This window comes from Stegostoma tigrinum, chromosome 24 (genome assembly GCF_030684315.1).
Source record: "Stegostoma tigrinum isolate sSteTig4 chromosome 24, sSteTig4.hap1, whole genome shotgun sequence".
In the NCBI taxonomy this organism is placed as follows: domain Eukaryota; kingdom Metazoa; phylum Chordata; class Chondrichthyes; order Orectolobiformes; family Stegostomatidae; genus Stegostoma; species Stegostoma tigrinum.
In genome coordinates, this window is record NC_081377.1 from 38,817,146 (window position 1) to 38,841,059 (window position 23,914).

Sequence of the window (23,914 nt, forward strand, 5' to 3'; positions counted from 1 at the left end):
AACTGCTTTTAGTGAAGTAATATCTCTCCTTAATTAGGGAACCAAATATACTTCTAGTACATCAGATGTGGTCTCATTAGCATTGTTACACTAAGACTTCCCTGCTCTTATAATTCAACACCTTTGAAATAAGAGCCAACATTTGCCTTCCTGATTACCTGCCGTACCCGTAAGCTTGTGTTTCATGGACAAGTATCCAAGCTCCAAAGCCTTCACACCACAGAAAGCTGCAACATATTCTTCATTTATCTACTACAGCAATCATGGGCAATATAACGCAAGGGCAGAACTAAGCCCGAGACAATTTCAAGTTGTGGTACTTACTTTTACTAGAGGGTGCACATACCCCTACAGATTCTTTGTCTGGGTGTTCTGGTGGTGATGGTTCTCATCTGAGGTCTTTCACAATTTACAGACAAAACAGTTTGGAGATTACCCTTAGAAGTTAACTTTGTATTTACAAAGCATAACACTAACGTTCTATGTAAGGTGCTGTAATGTGAAAGCAATGTGTTCCAAAAAGTGCAAAGTGGTCTAGATTTCTCACCACATGGAAAGAAAAAAACTTGCAATCACCTTGAGGAGATAGGTTGATACCATTTGAAACTTGCAAAAAGGTGGGGTGATTGTCCCAAACTGGGACTTATCATTTTGAAATTGGCCCTGTGGAGAAAAGTCAACACTTCAGATAAAGGATAGAAAAATCTGACAGGGACACATCACACTCAACAGGATAGATAAAACAGCACTTTACTCAGCTTTTATAAACCAAATACAAATATGTACATATATCACACAATCAGGGTGGAGGACATTTATTCATAACAGAAAGCCAACATTGTCTTTGTTTCATAAACTGTTAATTGATATGTAATTGATACAAGGTAAAGCACAGAGAACGGAATGGCTTAAAGTCAACATTCAGGTTTCAGATTTCTACCAAATATGGTCTCAAAACAAAAATTCAAAGCTGATGTTGTCGGACATTTCTACTGCATTCTGCAAAAAAGTGCAAAAAGGTGGTCAAGGATTGATCTTCAAATTTTAGAGTTCATTCGGAAAAGTTATCCTGTTACACTTGGAGGTGTTATTTTCATGCAGGCAAATGTTCATGATTGATTAGGCAAAACAAATGATCTCCATGAACTTTTATTTGTTTATCTATCTCTTGTCCTGAAGATGGAGATTATTTGACAACTTATATTTCAGTTCCATAGACAGGTTCTATTGATTTTTGACAATTTCCACTGACCTAGTTAAATGTCCTGCATGGTCCTTCAGAAAGTTGAAATATAACATATATACATATATCTGAGATTGCAAACAATCAATCAAGGAAAATCCAAGCAGAGTGCGGAGGGATTTCAAATCCACAAATCACATTTTGATGCTTTATACTATTAGAACAATGTTCACAAGTCTATTATATCCTAAGTAACATAAAGCCACCTACATTAAATAAATCCAACTTGCCCTAGAAGCATATGCCATCCTAATCAAAGTTCTGACAGAGATGACTGTTTATGCTCCTCTGTTCCAAGTGAGCTACTTCATGAACTAAAATTTGAGGGTTCAATCAAGAACACAATTTTTAAAAAAAGTGTTCTTAAAACAAACAGTACATAAGACAACAGCTCTGGTGGGCTGGTGTCAGGAAGACAGACGCCAATAGCTTTAAGGACAAATGAAAGGAAGTTTTAAGAGCATTGGAATGGATTCCTCACTCCCTGCTATTTCTTTTGCATGAACTGAAATTAAGCAATAACACTGAAAGAATTATTAAAATACAAAATGTTTTATGCAGAACCACACAACAGTCCAGACATTTTAGCTCTTATCCTTAGAACAATTAATTCATTTTATATCATTCAATTTTCTTCATTATGAGCCTTTTAGCTTGATCTCTAAATTCTACCACTGGAAAACTAAAGTGTGAAAATGATTAGAAATATTTAGTTTTAAGTGGAAGACTGATATCCATGTGATAGTTTGCAACATGCATTTGATTATGCTGGAGAAACTAAGATTAAAAATTGGCGATCAATTCCAACCTGGCAGCAAGGGTTCTAGTTTCTGCTTTTAAATCACTGGACAGGAAGCAGTGATTTAACGTTTGCCAATAAAAGTTACATCACTGCAAAATCTACCATAGTAGAGTCTGATTATGATAGACGCCAAAACAACTACCTTCCATTGCCATTAGTTCATCTTATATAGTGTTTTTCTTTTGTTTAAATACAAGGCAAAATATTGAACAGAGAAATTATGTAATAGTGGTCTTTAGCCAGATGTAGAGGAGAGCAGTGACACTAGTTTTTTGATTTGCAAAATTGATAAAAAAGGATCATTGCCATATTGGACTCCCCTAAGTGTAAAATCTAGCCGAGTGGCATTGAAAATCCAAGCCACTTGCACATCATCACAAAATGCATTTGATGACATAACTTTGTAGACTTTTTTCTGTTGTGATAAGCAAGTATCAAAATGAACTCCCATGAACAAACAAATGGAAACAAAGGATAAACGTTACATTATTGTGCACAAATTAAATAATGCAATCACTTCTAGGTGCTAAATCTCACAACATACAAAGTCTCACCCTCTGAACAGACAGGAAAAAAAAGCTGTCCATTGACTTCTGTTGGTGTACAGTTCCCAATTTTTTCCCCCATTTACAGATGCGCAGGATTTTCTATGGGAGCTCTTTATTTGCTTGACAACCAAATAATAAGACCCAACACGACACCAACCACAGCAAGAACCATAATCAGGATGCACAACTTCTTGCGGGATTTTTTCTGGAAGTACAAAAATAGAATGATGACCAAGTCAGTGTCATCCATGCTCAATAACACAAGGCATGTTCTATCAGAAAGTGAACATCTCCCATACTTGGCAGCCATCAGCACCAAGCATTTCTAGTTAATCATAGAAGAACTGCATGTGAGAAACTTACTTTATATGCTAAGCTTCAATCCAAGAAGCACACTTCCAAATGAACTTTAAAATAAAAATCATCTTTTACTACATAGCAGTGACATCCCTTTGAAAGAAACTGGTTAATTCCAGGTGAAGTTTTATGAATTAATACTCACTAGGAAGTGAAATAAGTAACTTATATACACCCATGTGTTTTCTTTTTCTAGAAAGGCAGGACTTACTAAAACAGCATACAATTGATAGAAGCAAACAAGTGCTCACTGTACTGGGAAATGGAAAATGGAAAATGGAAAATGAAGTTAAAATGGTTATTGATTTCAGGCAAAATTGACATTACATAGAATCCCTAAGGTTTTGGGGTAGGTTTGTAGCTTGGGTTGTGGGTGTTGAGGTTGAAGTTGATTCGTTTGCCGAGCTGGTTTCTTGTTTTGCAAATGTTTCGTTACCATGCTTGGCAACATCCTCACTGCAGCCTCCAATGAAGCATCTGTGTTTTCCCACCTGGTTTTTAAAAACACATTGAACTCGACCCCGTATACATTACACTATGAAGGAAACCCGGAAGTGAGGCAATCCATCTCAACGGACCCTAGAGTTTAAAGGCCAGACAGGAAAACACACCGACACTTCATTGGAGGCTGCACTGAGGATGTTACCAAGCATGGTAGTGAAACGTCTGCAAAGAAACCAGCTCAGTGAGCCAACCAACTTCAACAACCTCAATAGAATCCCTACAGTGTGGAATCAGGCCTATCAAAATGGTGACATTGTTTGACCAAAATCAGTAAATTTACTATTTCATGTTTGGAGAACCAACTGCCAAGAATGCAGCAGAAAAGGAGGCATTAGTTATATTTTAATTTAATACAGATACACTGCACCATTTCATTAAAGCTGCAAAAAAGTGAAGGATCAAGGTCAATAAAATTAAAAAATCTTCAATGTTGAAGAGGTGGTTGAAGGATGCAGGAAATAAAGCAAATACATATTGGACTATTGCCGAACCAAAAAAAATTCCAAGCCTTTTATCTTGTATTCGTCAAGACCATTTGTAAGAACGACCAAAGTAAAAGATAGAGCAACTTGCTTATGCTGTATAAAAGAGCGTGTTGATTAGTTGGTAAGTGGACTTAGTGTTGCCATGCACAACGTACCAGTTACATGATCACTGACTGACAACTGTCAGGTTTTTGGTGATTGCAGGTTTAAACAGGTGGAATGTGGAAGGCCAGCAAGAAGAGCATTGCAATAGTCAAGCCTAGATGTGACAAAGTAACAAACAAATGTTTCAGCAGTAGGCCAATCTTAAAAAATTAGCTGGTTCTTTCCCCCACCCCTTCCCAAGACTGATCTCAAAATTCCGTGAACTTGGTCTTGGTGCTATCCTCTGCAACCGGATCCTCAGCTTTCTGACCTAGGGGCCCACAGCGAGGATTGGTAACTGCACCTCTTCCACAATAACAACACTGGGAACCCCTGCCCCCATCTCCCTTGTGGGACAGATATCTCATAACGATGACTCAAACTACAGAAGGTAGATGCAGGGTTTGGCAACATTAGTTGTGCCAACATTGAGAAACAAAGAACTGATCATTGACTTGAGAAAGGAGGAGCACACAACCCCATCTACAATGAGACTGAGGTTGAGAGGGTGAAGAGCATAAGGTTCCTCAGTGACGATAACGAAGGACTTATTCTGAATTTCCCCATGTAGATGCGACAGTCAAGGCGGCACAACAATGCCTCTTCTTCCTCAGGTTGCTCAGGAAATTTGGCATGTCCATAAGGTCCCTCATCAACTTCTACAGATGCACCATTGAAAGCATGCCATCAAACTGCATAATGAGACAAGGCATAGAGCTGGATGAACACAGCAGGCCAAGAAGCAGAGGTGCAGGAAGTGCACATTGGCCTGGTTTGGCAACTGCGCTGCACAGGACCATAAAAAGGCTGCATGTATAGCCCAGACTATCATGGAAGCCAACCTTCCAGAGACACTTTCACAGCAGCGAGCCGCGTAAATAAAGACAGCCAAAGACCCATCGCACCCTGGCAATAATCTCCTGCAACCTCTTCAATCAGGCAGGAGATACAGAAGCCTGAACACGCACACAGGTCAAGGAGCAGCTTCTTCCTGGCCGTTATCAGACTAATGCACAGGCTCTTCAAACGCTCTAGCCTCAAATAATGCTGATCTTGCTAACGCTGATCTCACCAGCGCACGCCCTGTGCAATGTAACTTGTACGGCTTTAAGTCTTTTTGATATGTACATCCTTCGCTTTTATTGGGGCCTGCCTGTACCACTTATAAACAAAGCTTTTCAATGTAGTTTAGTGCATATGACAATAGATAAAAATCAGATGCTGCCTGACCTACTGAATGTTTCTAGTATTTTGTGTCTTTAATTCATAAATCTGTTTATTTGTTTTAAATTTAAGGAATTTCCCAAGTTTGGGTTTAAAAATACTTTTACTCGAGGTAAATCTGAAAACAAAATGTTTGCAGATTCAATGCACACAATCTGCTTAGATTTAGCTTGTTACAGCCTGTATGACAGTTAGTCAGTCATTGCAATTAAATTACAGACATGGAAATCAGCCACAATTTCTAATTACTGCAAATAACTTCATATCTCTAAATTTTGGAAGAGGCTGGATTGGGCTGCATTTTTCGATAGCAGAATAACCAGAAAGTTGTCAACTCTAAGAATGGTTAATTGGGAGAAATACTGACATGCAATCAAATCTGTGCTGGGGCCACAGTTATTTACATGTTAATAATTTAGATGAGTAAAGTGAACGTACTATGGCCAAGTTTGCTGATGACACAAAGATAGGAGGGAAGGCAAGTGGCAAGGATGACACAAAGTATGCACAGTGAAGTTAAATGAGGGGACAAAAATTTATCAAATGAAACATTGCAGGGAAATGGGAGTCTATGCATTTGAGGAAGAATAGTGGAGAGTATTATTTAAAAATGGAGAAAAGCTGAAAGCTGCAGAAAGCTGCAGAAAGCTGCAGAAAGCTGCAGAAAGCTGCAGAAAGCTGCAGAAAGCTGCAGAAAGCTGCAGAAAGCTGCAGAAAGCTGCAGAAAGCTGCAGAAAGCTGCAGAAAGCTGCAGAAAGCTGCAGAAAGCTGCAGAAAGCTGCAGAAAGCTGCAGAAAGCTGCAGAAAGCTGCAGAAAGCTGCAGAAAGCTGCAGAAAGCTGCAGAAAGCTGCAGAAAGCTGCAGAAAGCTGCAGAAAGCTGCAGAAAGCTGCACAAGAGGGATTTGGGAGTGCTCGTCCACGAATCACAGCAAAGCATGCATCCAAGTTCAATGAGTGATAAGGAAGATACATGGAATGGTAGCCTTTACTTCAAGGGGAATGAAGTATAAAAGTAAGGAGGTTTTGCTAAAAGCTATATAAAAAGCACCAGTCAGACCACAGCTGGAATATGATTTTGGGCCCTTTATGCAATGAAAGATATTGGAAGCATTAGAAGCAGTTCAGAGAAGGTTCACTGGGCTGATACCAGGTAAGGAGGTACCATCTTATGGGGAGAGGTTGAGTAAATTAGGCCTACACACATTGGAACATAGAACAATGACAGGCTGAAAATACTGAATACATTAAATAAAAACTGAAAAAAAATTGAGGAGAAAACAGGGAAAAAGGTGGAGCAATGTCATTAGCTTTGAACTGTTCTAGCAGTGTTGGCATAAATGAGGGGCCAAGCGGCCCCTTATTATGCAACAAGCTTATGATTCTACAAACCCAAGAACAGAAGCAAATGTTTTGAGGATGTAATAGTTGGGAATATTGTTATTTAAAGCAAATTAGAGTGTGCAATCGTACCTGATAATATGCTGCCCTCTGCAACTGATGGGTTCCTTGTTCAACGTGTACTTCTGCACTCTCCACATTTGCTTCTATGCTATCTGCAAGAAGTGGGATAGTACTGTTAAAAGAGAGCCTTTAAACTTGAATGCAAAACAAAGCAAAAAGTGTTTGATACAAAATAAGAAACAGTTTCACAGAGGTACCTTTAACAATGGAGAAGTGGCAGATCTATTTGAGGTTGAGGACATTCAAAAAAGATTAACAGCTGATGGTGGACTTTGACTGCAGCCACAGACAAGAATGCCAAAGCAGTCAGTTAGATTTGATAAATACAAATAATCAGGTTTTCATCAATTAGTAAAATGACTGAGATAGAGCTGTGTACAAGGACAGTCACAGACACATGGCTCAAAAGAAAGCCAATTAGCTTAATGCCCTTGCTTACTTCAATGTTGATCCATTAACAGTAGGCCAGCTTCCTACTTCATTCCTGATGTCTCTTCATAAATAGTTCTTTTACAAAATCTTCCCTTTAATGACTGTTTACTAGCTTTTAGGGACAACCACACCTGCATTTTAAAATGCAGGCTGGAAACCAAGGAGCTTGTAGTCATTTAGAATGACATCAGAATTGTCCGCGGACAAAAAAAAAATCACCTCGCCCCAGCCCAGGCCGGACCGCTCCTAAAAACTTATGAATACAAGGCACTGTATCATGTGTTCAGTATAATTACAGCAATGAATACAAAAAAAATAAAAACGCCCCTTTCTCTTTTGCTCTGAGGCACCTTTCTCATATTTCATTTACTACTCCACCACCACTGCGCAAAAATCACAAAAAAACATTTCCAGCCCCATTCAGTTCAAAAGGAGGGTTAAATTAGATTCTAAGCATCAACTGTTCCTTTCACCACAGATGCTGCTAAACCCACTAAGCTTTGTTTCAGATCTTCAGCACCGTAGTACTGTGCTTTTAAAGTAAAAGCATTTATTAGTTGTTTAGAATATCACAAGGTTAAGAAAGGGACTTGTATAATGCCTTTTTAAAACAAAACTGGCAATTGCATTGAAAACCTAGAGGGCTGCTAAGGGAATTTTTAAAAATTATACTTGTGCAGACAGGTTATTTTCCCAGATTTGGGCCAAACACATTCTGTTCTGCAGAACTAAAATGCTTTAGTTTGTATTTGTTTCAACGCAAGAAGTAGAACAGGTAAGATGGGTGAATTTAGAGCCTGGATTAATGCATGCAGTTATGATGTTGCTATCACAGAGACATTGTTGAAAGGAGGGACAGAATTGGTAGCTTGGTGTTCTGGGAAAATGTTTTAAACGAGGTAGAGGAGGAAACAGAAGAGGTGGGTTAGGGAGTGTTATCACAACAGTGTAGAGGGAGGCCACCCTGGAGGGATCTTGCAGCAAGACATATTGGGTAGAGCTCAGGAATAGAAAGGTGTAATCATGATGCTGGGACTAAAGACCTTCCCAGCTCCCAGCAGGAGACAGAGGGAGAGATATGCAGTCAGATTCTGAAAAGATGTGAAAGTGACAGGGTTGTTGTGCTGGGTGATTTTAACTTCTCCCATATTGACTGGGACTCCCTTAGTGCCAAGGGGTTTGAATGGGGAGCAATTTGTTAGGTGTGTGAAGAGAGTTTTTGAAACAGTATGTGGACAGTCCAACAAGGGAGGGGGGGGTCCATACAGGACCTGGTATTGGGAAATGAGCCCAGCCAGGTGATAAAAGTTTCAGTAGGGAAGCATTTTGGGAATAGCGGGTGTAATTCCTTAACTTTTTGGATAAGGACAAGAATGGATCTTGGATGAGGGTGTTAATTGGGGGAAGCCCAATTATAACCGAATAATAAGAACTGGAGAACGTGGATTGGGAGTGGCTGTTTACGGTAAGTCCACATCTGACATAAGGGAATCTTTTAAAGACCTGTTGATTTGAGTGCAGGGCAAGAACACTCCTGTGACAGCGAAGGACAGGAATGGCAGGATTTAGAAACCTTGAATGACAGGGAAATTAATCGGCTTAGTAAAAAAGATATATCCAGTGTCTTGACAACTAAAAACAGGCAAAGTCCTCAAAAAATACACAAAGTACGAAGGAGCTCAAGCAGGGAACTAGGAGGGCTAAAAGGGGCTATGAAATGTCCTTAAGCCAGCAGGGCAAAAAGGAGGAACCCAAGGCATCTTATTCTTATATTAGGAGCAAGACGTATCTAAGGAAAGAGTAGGTCCACTCAAGGATGAAAGGAGGGAGGCTGTGTGGGGAGCTGGAGGAAATGGGTGAGATCCTTACTGAGTACTTTAAATTGGTATTCATCGATGGAGTGGCATGTGAGGGTTATGGAGGTTAGTAAAAAAAAGGTAGGTGAATACTCTTGGGGAGGTCAAAAAACAGAGGAAATGTTGGGTGTCTTGAAATACATTCAAGGTAGACAAGTTTTCAGGGGATCTATCCCTGGATATTGAGAGAAGCAAGGAAGAAAACAGCTGGGGCCTAAACAGATATCTCTGCATCCTCTTTGGCCTCAGGCAAGATTCCAGAGGACTGGAGAATGGCTAGTATTCTTCCTTGGTTTAAGAAGGACAACGGATAAACCAGGTGATTACAGGTCAGTGAACTTGATGTCAGTAGTGGGGAAGTTGAAGATAGAGAGACAGGATTTATTCACATTTGGAAGAAAATAGACTGGTTAGTGATAGGCTGCATGGGTTTGTGCTGGGGAGGACATGTCTCACTAATTTGACTCAGTTGTCTCAGGAGGTCACAAGAATGATTCATGAGGGAAGGGCAGTAGATGTTGGCTGCATGGACTTTAAGGCACTTGGTAAGGTACCTCATGGCAGGCTGGTAGAGAAGGTAGTCTCATGGGATCTGGGTGAACTAGCTACAGGATAAGTGATCTGGAGGAAAATGTAATGGTCTGATTAGTAAGTTTGCAGACAACACCAAAATTGACAGAGTTGCAGATTGTGTGGAGGATAGTTAAAGGATACAATGGGATAGCGATAGATTGCAGATTTGGGCACAGAAATGACAGATGGGGTTTAATCTGGACAAATGCAAGAAGATACATTTTGAAAGTTCAGATTCAGGTGCGAATTATACAATAAGTGATAGAACCCTTATGAGCATTGCCAGAGGGATCTGGGTGTACAGGTCCAGAAATCCCTGAAAGCAGCAACACAGGTAGATAAGTTGGGCAAGAAGGTGTACAGCATACTTCATCAGCTGTGGCATAGAATATAAAAGCTGGCAATTTTTGTTACAGCTTATAAACTTTGGTTAGGCCACATTTGGAATATTGTGGGCAGTTCTGGTTACCACGCTACCAGAATGATGTACATGTTTTGAAGTGGGTGCACAGAAGATTTACCAGGATATTACCTGGTTTGAAAGGTTTTTCATTACAAGGACAGGTTTGGTAAACTGAGACCGTTTTCACTGGAAGATGAAGGCCAAGGGGTGACCTGATAGAGGTCTAAAAAAATATGAGGTATAGATAGGTTACACAGAGGTTTTTTTCAAGAGGAGTGGTAAAGATTAATAATAAGATGGCACTGGTTCAAGGTGAGGGGGGGCAAGTTTAAGGGAGAAGTGTAGGAAAAGTGTTTCACAGAAGGTAGTAGGTGTCTGGAATACATACAAGTGGAAATGGTGGAAGCAATGTTTAAGGGACATCTTGATAGACATGAATGGGAGGCAAACAGGGATAGAAATCAGGCATGGACAATACTTAGCGGGTCTAAATAAGATTAGGAATTGGCACAGGTTTGGCGCCAGAATGGCCTGTTCCTGCACTGAATTGAATTGTATTGTATCCAGAAGTGCTAAAACTGGTCCGAGTCCATGATGCTGATGTAGGGGAATTACAATTTCCAGCATCATGATTTTCAACCTGATGAACGTAAAGGTCATACAAAAGGGAAGCATTTAAGAGTAATAATTTACCAATCATATCTCCTTGATCATGGATCATCATTGCCAAGTCCTTAAAAATCTGGTTGACATCTAAGATGTTAGCCTGGACAAGAGAATAAAGTAGTTTGAACATACTGCATACATTAAAATCAAGATGAAAGTCTACACATTATACAGACATCAACACTTTATAACAGGTACAACTTATTGTTCCAGTGCTCATTCATCATACAGGGGCCATTTCTAGTGCTGCAGAGCATGTTGTGTATGAAGTAGCAAACACATAGGACAGATATAACGCATGAGGTGGGAGAAACACAAGAGACACTAGCTTAAATCAAATGTGGTGATGTTATTGAGACAACAAACTAATTCTCTTTGATATCTCTGCCTTCCATCCAGGCGCTACACAGAAATACAAAGCAGAATTACGGTGATTCAAGTGCAAGAACACCAAAATTTATGAAAATTTGCAAACTGATAATTAACAGAATTTGCACTGGTCAACTTGTGGTCCTCCTTATATCCCACAAATGTCAAAGGCTTATTATTTATATATGCTTGAATGGACAAGTTAAAACCAAACCTCAAGTTGTCGGATTGCTGTCTCTCGTTCTTTGATGAGTTCCAGATCTTCTTCAGTTATTGCAACCTCTTGAGATTGAGCTTGTGTCTGACTCCAGTCTTCATTGCTAAGAAAATAAAATCGTTAATTTAGTACAAGTTTTAAAATATGCTTCTGTGGCAAATGAAGGATAGCAGTGCTACAGAACAAGGGCATCTGAAGTTCCCAATATTTTACCCCAATTTTCGATTCGTACCTCAAAATCTAACTCCAAACATTAGGTACTTTTCCAACCTTGAGTTACAGCATCTACTTAATTAAAATTTTGATTGAGATGGCCACAAGTATATTTGTGTACTAAAGCCAGTTGGACAGGGGAAACCTTTACCTAATGGGAGGCACAGTCTAACAATAATTCAACTAAGATCAGGAATCCAGAGAGCCAGATAACGTTGAGACTTTTGGTTCAAACTCTGCCATGGCAAATGGTGGAATGGGATTTAAAAAAATAATCTGTAATTAGAATCTAATGATGAACATGAAACCACTGTCAACTGTTGGGGATTGAAACATGTCTTTTAGGGAAGGAACTCTGCCGTCCTTACCCAGTCTGGCTTACACATCACTCTAGACTTTCAGGAATATGGTTGACTCATTTGCACAATAGGTAATTAGGGTGAGGCAATAAATGATGTCAAGCCCATGGATGAACTAAAAAAAAGTCACTCAAATAGGTTTATAACTGAATTCAAGAGAAAAAGCAAACTATCCTTATTTCAGCAACTAGCTCCAATCAAGAATGTTCTAAGGAGTTTTTCTGACAACTGCATTTGGTACTGTTATGATCCTGTTGTTTACTGCTTCAACAGGTCAAACACCAGCATGAAATCTACTTGATCTATAAATTTTACTTTTGCAGATTTGTTACTGCAGTTCACTGAACATATTCAAAGTCACAACATCCTTTTAACAAAAAAATTGGTTTATAACAAAAAAAACACAAAAAGGCAATTTAGAAAGATCATGAACTCCTTTCTCAGCTATATCCATCACAGTCACTCAATCCAAGTATTAGTCCCATTCAACTTCTTAAATTCTTACTCCACTGATTAGGTTACAACCCTTTCATACATTCACCAAACTGATTCTCAGTTACTGTCTCTCCCACCAGGTACAAGCTACCTCACCTACTTTTCCACGTGAACTGAAAAGACCCATCAACTTAAACTGCTAAAACAGCTTTAAGGCTGTTTTCTAGCTCCATTAATCTGGCCGGCCACAAATTAAACTTGTTGGTATTAAGCTGTTCTTCAGAACTAAAACCTAATTGCGGCCTCGCACCAGTCTTCCTACAAGTCACAGAAGTTCAACTTTTTAAGAACAATTTCATCAACTAACATCCCAGGCAGTTAATCAAACCAATTAGTTTAAGTCACATTCATTCTTGGAAAAGACATTCCAACACTGTTCAAAAATGACTGACTTCTTTAGAAAAAAACCATCACAGGACTAAAACACCAAACCCACTTATCTCTGCTTTAAATTCCAAGTTCCCAAATGATGATAATATATCTTAAGTTTTTAATCACAGTACCTTTCGAATGATACAAGTGGTTCTTCCTTGACCTCATCATCACTGAAACCACTCTGGAAATAGAAACATTTTAATAACAAAATTGTTGCACTATCATCTCCAGTATTTGATGAGGTTGCAGCAGAAAGGAAGGGAGAGAGAAGAAACACATTCAGAGCTTGACTAGAGTTGTCCTGGTTCCTACTTCAAATCACAACAGCTCAGCATCTTGATGCAGTGTCTCACTTTTGCCAGTAAGCAAATGAGCTGGAGACTGCACTAACACAGACAACTCAATCTGTTTGCCTGGCAAGAAGTATATATGTTTTTCCACCATATTACACATTCTAGTTTGCAACCCAAATTGTTACTTGTTCAAAGACTGAGATCCTACAACCAGCTAAACAACACATCAAAAGTACTAGTCATATCCACAATGTTCCACTTGAAATAAAAAGCAAAGATTTTAGAACATAAGCTACAGATAACTGACATTGGGATCCCGATTAAATTGTGCAGATATGCGTCATGACTAGTTATATTTAGCTGCTGCTCCTGATTTGCTTATTTACTGCAGATGTAAAACATACAGAAACGTAAATTGGAACCTCATTTACCAAACTTGCTGCTGCTCCTCCAAAAAAAAATTATTTAAAACCAGCATTGCCATCTCCCATTTCACCCAATCTTTTACTAAAGCTAGGTTCAAAATGGCTCCGGAGACTGATTATGCTGTGGGGGCCTGGATGCAAAGGTGACGAAGTCTGAAATTTGAAAAGTATGGAATTAAAAAGTCTGTGATAACCCTCAAAGCAATGTTGGTCAGTCAATAAGTGTCCATTACAGAAAGAAACTTGATGAGTTTATCTGGTCTAGCGTACATACAACTCTAGACACACAGCAATGTCAGTTGACTCAACTGTCCTCTGAAGTAGCCTAGGAAGCTGGTGTGTGTCTCAAAACTGAAATGACTACCTGGCATTGACGTAGGTACTAGAAACCACAATGGCAAACTCAGTTCTGTCAACACTGCAACGTCCACCTTACTAACATCTAGGGCTAGCACCAAAATTGGTATGGTTGTCTCAGACAAAAAAAAAATCAAGCAACAGCATGACATATTCACAATCATCTAAGCATACTTACAAAATCCCATCCAACATCATCATCCTCAGGCTTCAGAGGTGGCAGAACCATGGTACGCAGTCAGGAGCGAAGTGCACCGGGGTCCTCAACATTGACTCCAGACTCCACAAAATCTCAAAAGTATCAAGTCAAATGTAGGCAAGGAAACATTACGTTAATTACCACTGCCGCCCCTCAGCTGATGAGTTATAGAAAAAGGCAGCTCACAGAATGTTCTTTGCCAGTCAATGTGGCCAGGGTTGCTCCTCAATCTCAAAACCATACTTCCACTCTCTTCCCATACCCCTTGACACAATTAGCATGTACAGATCTATTGCTTTCTTAAAAATATTTAGTGACTTAGCTTCCTCAGCCTGAGGTAGACAATTCCACAGGATCATCACCCGAAGTGAAAAAAATTCTTCATCCAAGTTCAAAATAGCCTATTGTTTACCTGGACATTGTGAACTTTTGCATTGGACCCCTGATTAGCGAGATATCATCCCTGCATCAAGTCTTTCCAGTCCTTGCATAATTTAAACAATTATCTCTCCTCTCGTTCTTCTAAGCTCGAAAGAGTAATTGACTCAATCTCTCCTCAGATGAAAAATGTGCCATCCCAGCAGTGTGGTGAAATCAGTACTTCAGCAGCTTGACCACAATTGGAGGAAGTATGAAGGGGGGGTCAATGGTGTAGAATATGGTCTCTGTGGAGGACTTGGTTGTTCCTCTCCCAAAATGACTTGACAGCACCAAAACAAACTGAGCTGATCATGTCCTAAAGAATACAGCTGTGGTGAAGGAACCAAGGCAGAAAAATAGTTGATCATGTTTTGCCATATTGTCTGCTGAAGATACATCTGCCCATGAAAGTATTGGTAGAAATAACTGTTGCATGGCCCTTGTGGACACAAGTTCTTCCATGGTATTGTGTGACATGCTAAGTGGTAGAGAGTTCAGACAGATCTAGCAACTCGAATTCATGAGGCAAAACAGGTCTTCTGCAGAATTCTACTCCAACACAATCTACAACTTTGTGGCCTGCCATATCCACGCTCGAGTATCCTTAACAATTAAGTCAAATATTATGCCCTGCCATAGGGTCACATGAAAGCTTTCCAAAGAGATGGGAGTCATGCCTCAATAAAACGGAGATCTTAAGTATGTGACCCTACCAAATGCACAGCGGACAATCAAAATGTCCACGTTCAATTGGGAGTAGGCTTCGACCAGTAAGTCTTGATGATATGCATTCCGCAATCTCCCTTCCACACAACAACCCATATATCCATGAAGAATTACATTCCTGTATGAAGATAAGGCAGTTGTTGTGGGAATGACTGCATCACATGGACTGCAGTGGTTTTAGGTAGCAGCTCACCACCACTTTTTAGGACAATTAAAGTTGGGCAATAAATTCTGGTCCAGTCCAGTCAATAAACCCCAAATTCCCTCAATGTAAAATATACTGAAGGTTTTTGGGTGTGCAATGGATTAAAAAAAGGGGAAGAATGCAACAAAGAACATCAACCTAGTCACCATTTAGGAAATTAAGTCAGTAACCACGCACTGGCAACAATGTACTTGACATACGAGAAATTTAAGCAACTCAGCAAGGCTTCTTTGAGAGAAGCCTTCAAATCTGGAAATTCTACCACATAGAAGGACCAGGGCAGAACAGGTACGGTACCACTACGACCAACAGTTTTCATCATTCAGGGGTGACCTACATGAGCAGGAGAATGAGTTTGTCAATGTACTAGATTACGTTAGCGGTTATTAACTACTATTTCTTACTGAGAGACGTGATGCTGCCCTTGCTCTTGCTACAGACTCTCTCTCTTTTTCTGCAGCTTTCCGCTGTGCTGCCTGGAAGTTGTTCAGAGCTACAGAAAATTCATTCATGAGTCGTTCCTTCTGGATTCGCTGCTGACGCTGAAGATAATAAAGAAACATTTTAGTCTTCAGAACTTTCAAAAATGCATGACATATTTTATATGCTTAGCCCTCAACCATGCATGCTCTAAAACAAAGTTACGGATCTAATGATTTTAAACCCGTTCTATTCTTACATTCAACATCACTGATTCTTCTACAAGTATGATGAAGAAATGCTCCTCCAGATGGGAGGCAAAATACTTTTGACTTCCTCAAATATTGTTAGCTCACTCCTATTCCACACTTTATTTAGGAAAGAGTGGAAGATGGACATGCTGCTGCTACACAACAACATCTCAAGTTTGCTGGATAACTTATACAAGCAGGGACTGCCTCCACGAGTACTATTTGATAAATTTACCGAAAGCCTTCTGGGTCACATCTCAACAATTGTATCCAAAACCACAGACACTGCAATACAGTAGCCAATTAGTACGAAAAAGGGCTGTAAAGTTTGGTAATGAGCCAATGCTGATTTTGAATGTAGAGAGTAGAGCCAGAAACATTGTATTACCTCAGGCCTTGTGTGAAATATTGAAGACCATATGTAATCATATAAAAATACCAAACGTTGTACTGAAACAAAATCTGTTCAAGTAAATAGTTCATTGGAATTTCTGAATACAAATTTGACTCCAAGCACAGAATGACTTCTGCATTTTATTTCCCCATCCCTATAAAGGGAAAACTATTAATTTCCAATTAACTGTCAAATGACAGGATGGTCTAAGCCAAGTTCAGCTTATTTGCATTAACTTGGAGCTGTACTAAAATGGCAACTCACTTCCATTTTAGAACGACAAGACTACATGAGCGAGGACCATCATTTCTTTTTGCCCCATTAGACTGCAATTGGGGTCTCAAATGGTAGGCCACCTGTGCAGCTAAACGTACCTGCTCACTGTACGCTAAAGGCAATGATCCAAGCTCCTTCAGGTGTTTATTGGTTTCCTTGGCAAGTTGGTTTGTATAGTGTTGCAGCTGTTGCCTGTTAGAGGATAAAAGATTTAAATAAAATGTAAGTTAACAACTCATGTGTTTTATGCCAAATAGATATTTTCTAAAACCTAAACAATCTATTCAGACTTACTGATATAGATAGAAGCAAATTCAACCGCAAACCAAGTTCTCAGCTGAGTAATTATTTTTATACTTTTTTTTCTTAAAAGGACAACGTCAGGAGCACAAGTATATTGCAAGCCTGGCCTTTTCCTCTACACCATTCTCCTTAGTTCCATCCCCTCTAACATGACTCATCACAAGGATGGCGATATCTATTCAGCAGCCCACTTCTTCACCACTCCCGAACCAATACCCTCAAAGAGACCTTCACCCTCCATTATGTTACCTGCCTTCCCCCCCCCCCCCATCTCCCTATCCACTGCTGAAACCCCACATCCAGTCCCTTGCAAACTCCAGACTCAACCACACCAATGCTCTTTTCACTGGATTTCTAATTTTCATTCTCCGTAAAATACAGCTCATCCAAACATCTGCGATCCACATTCAAAAGTGTATAAAGGAGCATGGTAAGTGGCTGAATTACGCAGCCTTGTGGAACACTGGTGTTAAGGATTTTGGTGAAGGTGGTGTTGACTGTGTGGCCAAATTCCACCCAACTCCATGCACAGGTTTGCTACCATTATTGTAGGTCAGATCTCAAACAATGAATAGACAGAGCACAGGGAAGAGATCGTGTGCTTAGCAGCATGGTGTAAAGGCAACAGTCTCTCCATTAAGGTTAGTGTCAGCAAAACAAAGGAGCTGCTCATTGGGTTCAGGAGGCAGAGTGGAGACCTGCCCCTGTCTGCAACAATGGTGCTCAGGTAGAGATGATCAACAGCATCAAGTTCTTAGGAACGGTGATCACAAATAATCTTTCCTAGTCCACACATGTCAACATGACTTGTCAAGACAGCCAACAAAGCCTCTTGAAATAGAGGCAAAGGAAATTCAGTATGCCCGCACAGACACTTTCCAATTTTTAACAGATGCTCTGTGGGACGTATCCTATCTGGACACATGACAGCATGGTATGGCAACTACTCTTCTAAAGACCACAAGAAACTAGAGTTGTAAACACAGCCTAGTCCATCCCACAAACCAGGCTTCCATTTATTGACTCTATTCTTCCCACTGCCTTCGGATCTTTATGTTGGTTGCTTTCCCTCCCATCCCAGTTCCATCTGGCAGAAGATATAAAAAAAGTTTGAATACATGTACAAACAGATTCAAGAACACCTTCTTCCCCGCTGTTGTCAGACTATTGACTAGACCTCTCAAAATGTCAATGCTGACTTCTCTCTACGCTCCTTCTCCACGGCTGCAACACTATTCTGCACTGTGCTGGGATCTTTGAGATACACAACCTCTATAGCACACAAAACACGCTTTACTGTATCTTGGTACATGACAACAATAAATCAAACTCAACAGTTCAGGTACAACGACTTTTCTTCAGAACTGATTGCGGCTAAGCAAAGGTTTGTATATATGAAGATAGGGTGGGAAGGGCCAGAGGCGGTAGGAGTAAATGTTAGGTGGTAATGGAGTACAGCTGACAGCATCAGCTGAATAGTTGGGCAACAAAGGAATGGCCAAAGAACAGTCTGGGAGAATGAATACCTGCTTATGAGGACTATTATTGGCTGACAACAGGATGTTTGCCGTAGCAGCTCATGTGATGACAAGGCCTGGTGTACGGAAGTTAGGTAAGGACATGGGAGAAGGTACTCAAGCCCTCAAATTGTTGAACACGATCAGTCCAGAACGTTGCAGAGTTCCAAAACTGAGAATGAAGCCCAAGACAGATGCTGGCCAATGAACATGGTGGTGTACTGAAGTGTGTGGAAGCTCTGGGTCATTTCTGCAGACAGACCACTTTCTGCAAAGTGGTTGCCCAGTCTGCATTTTGTCTGCCCAGTCTATAGGAGACTAGATTGAATGAAGTGCAGGTAAACCGCTGCTTCTCCTACGGAGGAAGTAAATGTGGTGTTGTACCTTCTGCAATTGCCAGGGTGTCATGGAGGTGTTGACAGTAGAGTGAACAACCCCAGGAGAAGGCTGACAAGGGAGGGGAGGAGAATGACTGTTTTCTGATGGCATCCCGCTGGATGTGGCAGAAATGGCAGCTAATGAACATTTGAATGTAGATGCTAGTGGGGTGGTAGGTGAGGATAAGCAGGACCTTAACACTTGTGTTAGGGAGTGAGAGCTAAAGCACAAGAGATGGGTGGGACACAGCTGAGGGCTCTGTCAAGCGACAGTGGGGGTGAATCTTCTGTTGAGGAAGAATGTAGACAACTTGAAGGGACCCTTGTCTAAAGATATTAGCATTGGAACAGAAGTGAAAGACAGAAACAGGGAGAGCCGAATAGAGTCCTACAGGAAGCAGGCTTAGAGAATGTATAGTTAAGGCAACTGTGGGAGTCGGTGAGTTTGTAGTGGATACTGGTGGCCAGCCTATCCCCAGAAAAGAAAAGAGATGTCAAGGAAGGGAAGGAAGGAGTCAGATGGACCAGGTGAAGGAGAGGGCGAGTTGGAAATTAGAGACAAAATAGATAAGAGGGAAACAACACCAACGATAGCTTCAATGTACTGGAAGAACAGATGTGGGCAAGGGCAGAGTAGGATTCGCATAATCTATCACACATCCATTGCTGAGTAAAGACAGAGTTGTTCAACACCCAAAGATTGAGCATGCAATTTCTTAAATCTTAGTCAATTCAAACCTAGATACTCTAGCTCATTGAAAATTAATATTTAGAGCGCCTTTAAATTATGCAATTTGTACTTCAGGTGATTCCTTCTGGCTAAACAATGTTATAACTTAATGCCATTAGTGTAATATCTACTTTACAAAATCCTCACATCTGAATCAGAATTATTGATAGACTTCCAACTTAAATATACTCATGCATGTACTATAAAGTGGCAGTCGTCTAGTTTAACTTTTAATCGCAAATATTTTACTAAGTGTGGTATAAATTGGATATAACCTCACAAATACGTGTATACTTACAGCCTGTCCTGAAGTTCGCTTGTATCTTGTTGCGTTCCTAGTTGTTGCACAATTGTAGTTATCTGTGCAGCTGTGAATAATAGATAATTACTTTGATGCTGTACTTAAATAACTACAAAATCATAACTGCATTGGAGATTTCAATGCAATAAATTTAAGATTTTTGATCCAGCATAACCACTGCAGAATTATGCATAACACAATAGGATTTTTCTCTAATTAACTGATTATTAAATGAAGTTGTTGCCAAAGGCTTTAAACATTGTCTTTTCAACTGGTTGTTTTGTATTGTAGATGCTGTTTCTGCTCAGTGCCCGATTTATTCAACTTGTAATTCCAAGTTTAAGTGTTTATTTAAAACATTATAATGACAGCAGCAGAGCCAAGTAAGGTTTGGCATTAAAAAGCAATGTTTTCATCTAAATTAAAAACTCCTTTTGCTCATTCATGTGTATTTTGTTGCAAAAATATACTTTATTCATAGAAGAAAATCTTTATGTACATACACAGTTAATGATGCCATTCAAATCTATACTCTTCATTTAGAACCTATTTTCCCTTCTGGCTCCCATTTTCTTCAGTAATCTTTCCTCACAAATCAGTTCTACTTCTGGGGCATCAAAGCAATGTCAAACGTAATTGGCGTGCACCATTCTCTATATTTACAATTAACCTCTAGGCTTTTAGCTGAGGCATCAACAGGGTTCAGTTATTGAATGGACCCCTGTTATGCTTTAGCAGAAGGACCTTACCTAGTGGTCTTTCCCCACTATGCCTTGGTGGCAGCTGCCCCACACTTTAGTGTATTCCTCAGCAAGTAATCCTGGACCTTGGAATATGCCAGTCTACACTCAGTCTGGGTCATCACCTTCAACTGGAAGACCAGCAAGTTTCAGGCAGACTAAACAGAGTCTTTCACCATACTGATGGTCCTTCAGGCATAGTTGACATTTGTTTTGTTTTGCGTCCCAGTAAACAGACTGTACAGCACATAGTTCCGCATTGTTTGGGCAAAGCTCGCATTTCTCCCCAGACTTCCTTTGTGTAGGCATATCCCAGAAGGAAGCATGTGATAGTCTTGTCCATTCCACAGCCGCTGAGGGCAACGTGTCCAATCATGGCATGAAAGATCTCTCAGGCAAAACCCTTCTAACCACCAGCCAAACAATGTCCTGGTGCTAGTTGGAAAGCTCTGGCTAGGAAGCATTCTGCCAAACTACCCCCCCCCGCCGCCGCAGTGGTCAAGAACACCCTTGACCGCATCACCCGCATTTCCCGCAACACATCCCTCACACCCCACCCCCGCCACAACCGCCCAAAGAGGATCCCCCTCGTTCTCACACACCACCCCACCAACCTCCGGATACAACGCATCATCCTCCGACACTTCCGCCATCTACAATCCGACACCACCACCCAAGACATTTTTCCATCCCCACCCTTGTCCGCCTTCCAGAGAGACCACTCTCCCCGTGACTCCCTTGTTCGCTCCACTCTGCCCTCCAACCCCACCACACCCGGCACCTTCACCTGCAACCGCAGGATGTGCTACACTTGCCCCCACACCTCCTCCCTCACCCCCATCCCAGACCCCAAGATGACTTCCCATATTAAGCAGAGGTTCACCTGCCACCTGCACATCTGTCAACGTGGTATACTGCATCCATTGTACCCGGTGTGGCTTCCTCTACATTGGGGAAACCAAGCAGAGGCTTGGGGACCACTTTGCAGAACACCTCCACTCGGTTCGCAATAAACAACTACACCTCCCAGTCACAAGCCATTTTAACTCCCCCTCCCATTCTTCAGATGACATGTCCATCATGGGCCTCCTGCAGTGCCACAAGGATGCCACACGAAGGTTGCAGGAACAGCAACTCATATTCCACTTGGGAACCCTGCAGCCCAATGGTATCAATGCGGACTTCACCAGCTTCAAAATTTCCCCTTCCCCCACCGCATCACACAACCAGCCCAGCTCATCCCCTCCCCCCACTGCATCCCAAAACCAGCCCAGCCTGTCTCTGCCTCCCTAACCTGTTCTTCTCTCACCCATCCCTTCCTCCCACCTCAAGCAGCACCTCCAATTCCTACCTACTAACCTCATCCCACCTCCTTGACCTGTCTGTCTTCCCTGGACTGACCTATCCCCTCCCTACCTATACTCTCCTCTCCACCTATCTTCTTTTCTCTCCATCTTTGGTCCGCCTCGCCCTCGCTCCCTATTTATTCCAGAACCCTCTCCGATGTAGGGTCTAGGCCCGAAATGTCAGCTTTTGTGCTCCTAAGATGCTGCTTGGCCTGCTGTGTTAATCCAGCTCCACACTTTGTTATCTAGTTCAACAATATAAGCCATGTCGTGCAATTGCCCTGCATGGTGATCACTGACCCTAAGCAGAATGGGTACCTACAATGTGATATCTAGTTGATGATAGCTGTCATTTGCTTTCATTCTTATTTGAAAGCAAATCTGTTACATGGGCATCAAGAGGCTTGACTCAACAGATCCACACACATTCATTTGACACTTTAAATAAAAACAATTCAATATGATGCACCTCAACCAAACTACACTGCAGGCTTTTTCCTCCAAGATTGAAGGCATTGGAATCAGAAAGTAAACAGTGGATTGTAATCTTCTCATTTAATACTTTTCATGAACAATGTTAGAACTTATTTTTCCCTTCTGGCTCCCATTTTCTTCAGTAAATTTTCCTAGCATATCTTTGTTCTACTTCTGGGACTGCAACACAACTTAAAAAACTCTTGCACTTATCATAGCCCAATATGGGTTCTTGTGAAAATGATACCAATTATTCTCAGAACACAATATTACAATCTTTTGGGGTAAGAAAGAGATTATTTTGTCCATAATTTTTAAGAGACTTACATTGTATTTTTAAACATGTGATGTGAAACTTACAGGCAGCTTCGTAGCTATCTGCTAATTTGAATTCATAACATCTTGAAGAACATCAGGCAATAATAAAATCCAAAGTCAACCAATACTTATAGTACAAAAGAAATTCAGTTATCCAATAATTTTTATTTCAGAGGGATTTTGATACATAAAGACCGCATTTGCTGACTCTGAGGAGCACGTATGCTCTAAGGAGACACTTGTGTGTATGCTGACAAATGGGATGTGTAGAAAAGTGTTTCAATTGTGCACCTATTTTCCACACATGCAGGGTTTTGACTGGGGTGGGGAGGGAAGAGATGTACAGTTAGGGTGGATGCGCAGATTTGAGATGAAGATCAACTATCGTCTCATTGAATTGTATGGTCTTCATCTAGTAAATCCAAGTGAAGTGAATTGAATTATGGAGAATTCTGAGGAAGTGGGCGGGGAGGGAGGTGGTGAAATGGTTCAAGATGAATGGGGATGGGGGAGGTAGGGTAGATCAGGAACCAGGAATCATCATTTCGACCCTGAAAAGAACCACAAGAGGTGTAGGTGAAAACTGGCTGGAGAGTGGTACAGGGAGGGCGTAACTCCCCAGGATGAATCCTGGTGGTCTTTTCTGTCACTGAACCCTGTTTCAATGTGCCATATGTGTACATAACAAGTGTGCCAATGACAGAAGGTCTGGAACCAACTGCAAGCATATTTCCAAATGAGCTCTCAGCCAGTTTCCCTGCAGTTCGTGTTAGCAAACACTATCATACCTAACGTGGAAAGATTTGCAGGATTATGGGTAGATGGCATGGATGTGGAATCAGTCAATGGCTTCTTCAAACAGCTGGCAGACATGATAGGCTGAAGGTCATCTTTCTTTACTACATGATTCTATAATTTACTGACAAGTCACAAACATTTGGCAAAATGAAGCCAAATGTTAAGAGGCATGTTCTCTCTAAAAAAAAGTTGGGGCTATTACCAAACCTTCCATTTTGTAATTCAATTCAGACCAAAACATGCCCACTGAGAATAACTAAAATTGCACCTCAATTAAAGCAATATATTATGCTAGGTGCCAGAATTTTAACTGACAT

The 23,914-nt window shown here is 40.8% G+C and overlaps 1 protein-coding gene across 5 annotated transcripts in view; it reads right to left on the reverse strand.

Annotated features, from left to right (window-relative positions):
* Positions 1-734: 734 nt before the first annotated feature.
* stx12 (syntaxin 12) overlaps positions 735-23,914 on the reverse strand; it is a 30,910-nt gene continuing 7,730 nt past the window's right edge. For all 5 annotated transcript variants that reach the window (XM_048557907.2, XM_048557904.1, XM_048557903.2 and 2 more), the window contains 8 exons: positions 19,919-19,988; positions 16,792-16,885; positions 15,757-15,894; positions 12,856-12,908; positions 11,283-11,388; positions 10,727-10,799; positions 6,779-6,861; positions 735-2,798 (listed from right to left, as the gene is read on the reverse strand). In XM_048557907.2, the coding sequence (XP_048413864.1) occupies positions 2,706-2,798; positions 6,779-6,861; positions 10,727-10,799; positions 11,283-11,388; positions 12,856-12,908; positions 15,757-15,894; positions 16,792-16,885; positions 19,919-19,988 (710 nt within the window). In that variant the 3' untranslated portion in view covers positions 735-2,705. The remainder of the gene's footprint in view (positions 2,799-6,778; positions 6,862-10,726; positions 10,800-11,282; positions 11,389-12,855; positions 12,909-15,756; positions 15,895-16,791; positions 16,886-19,918; positions 19,989-23,914) is intronic.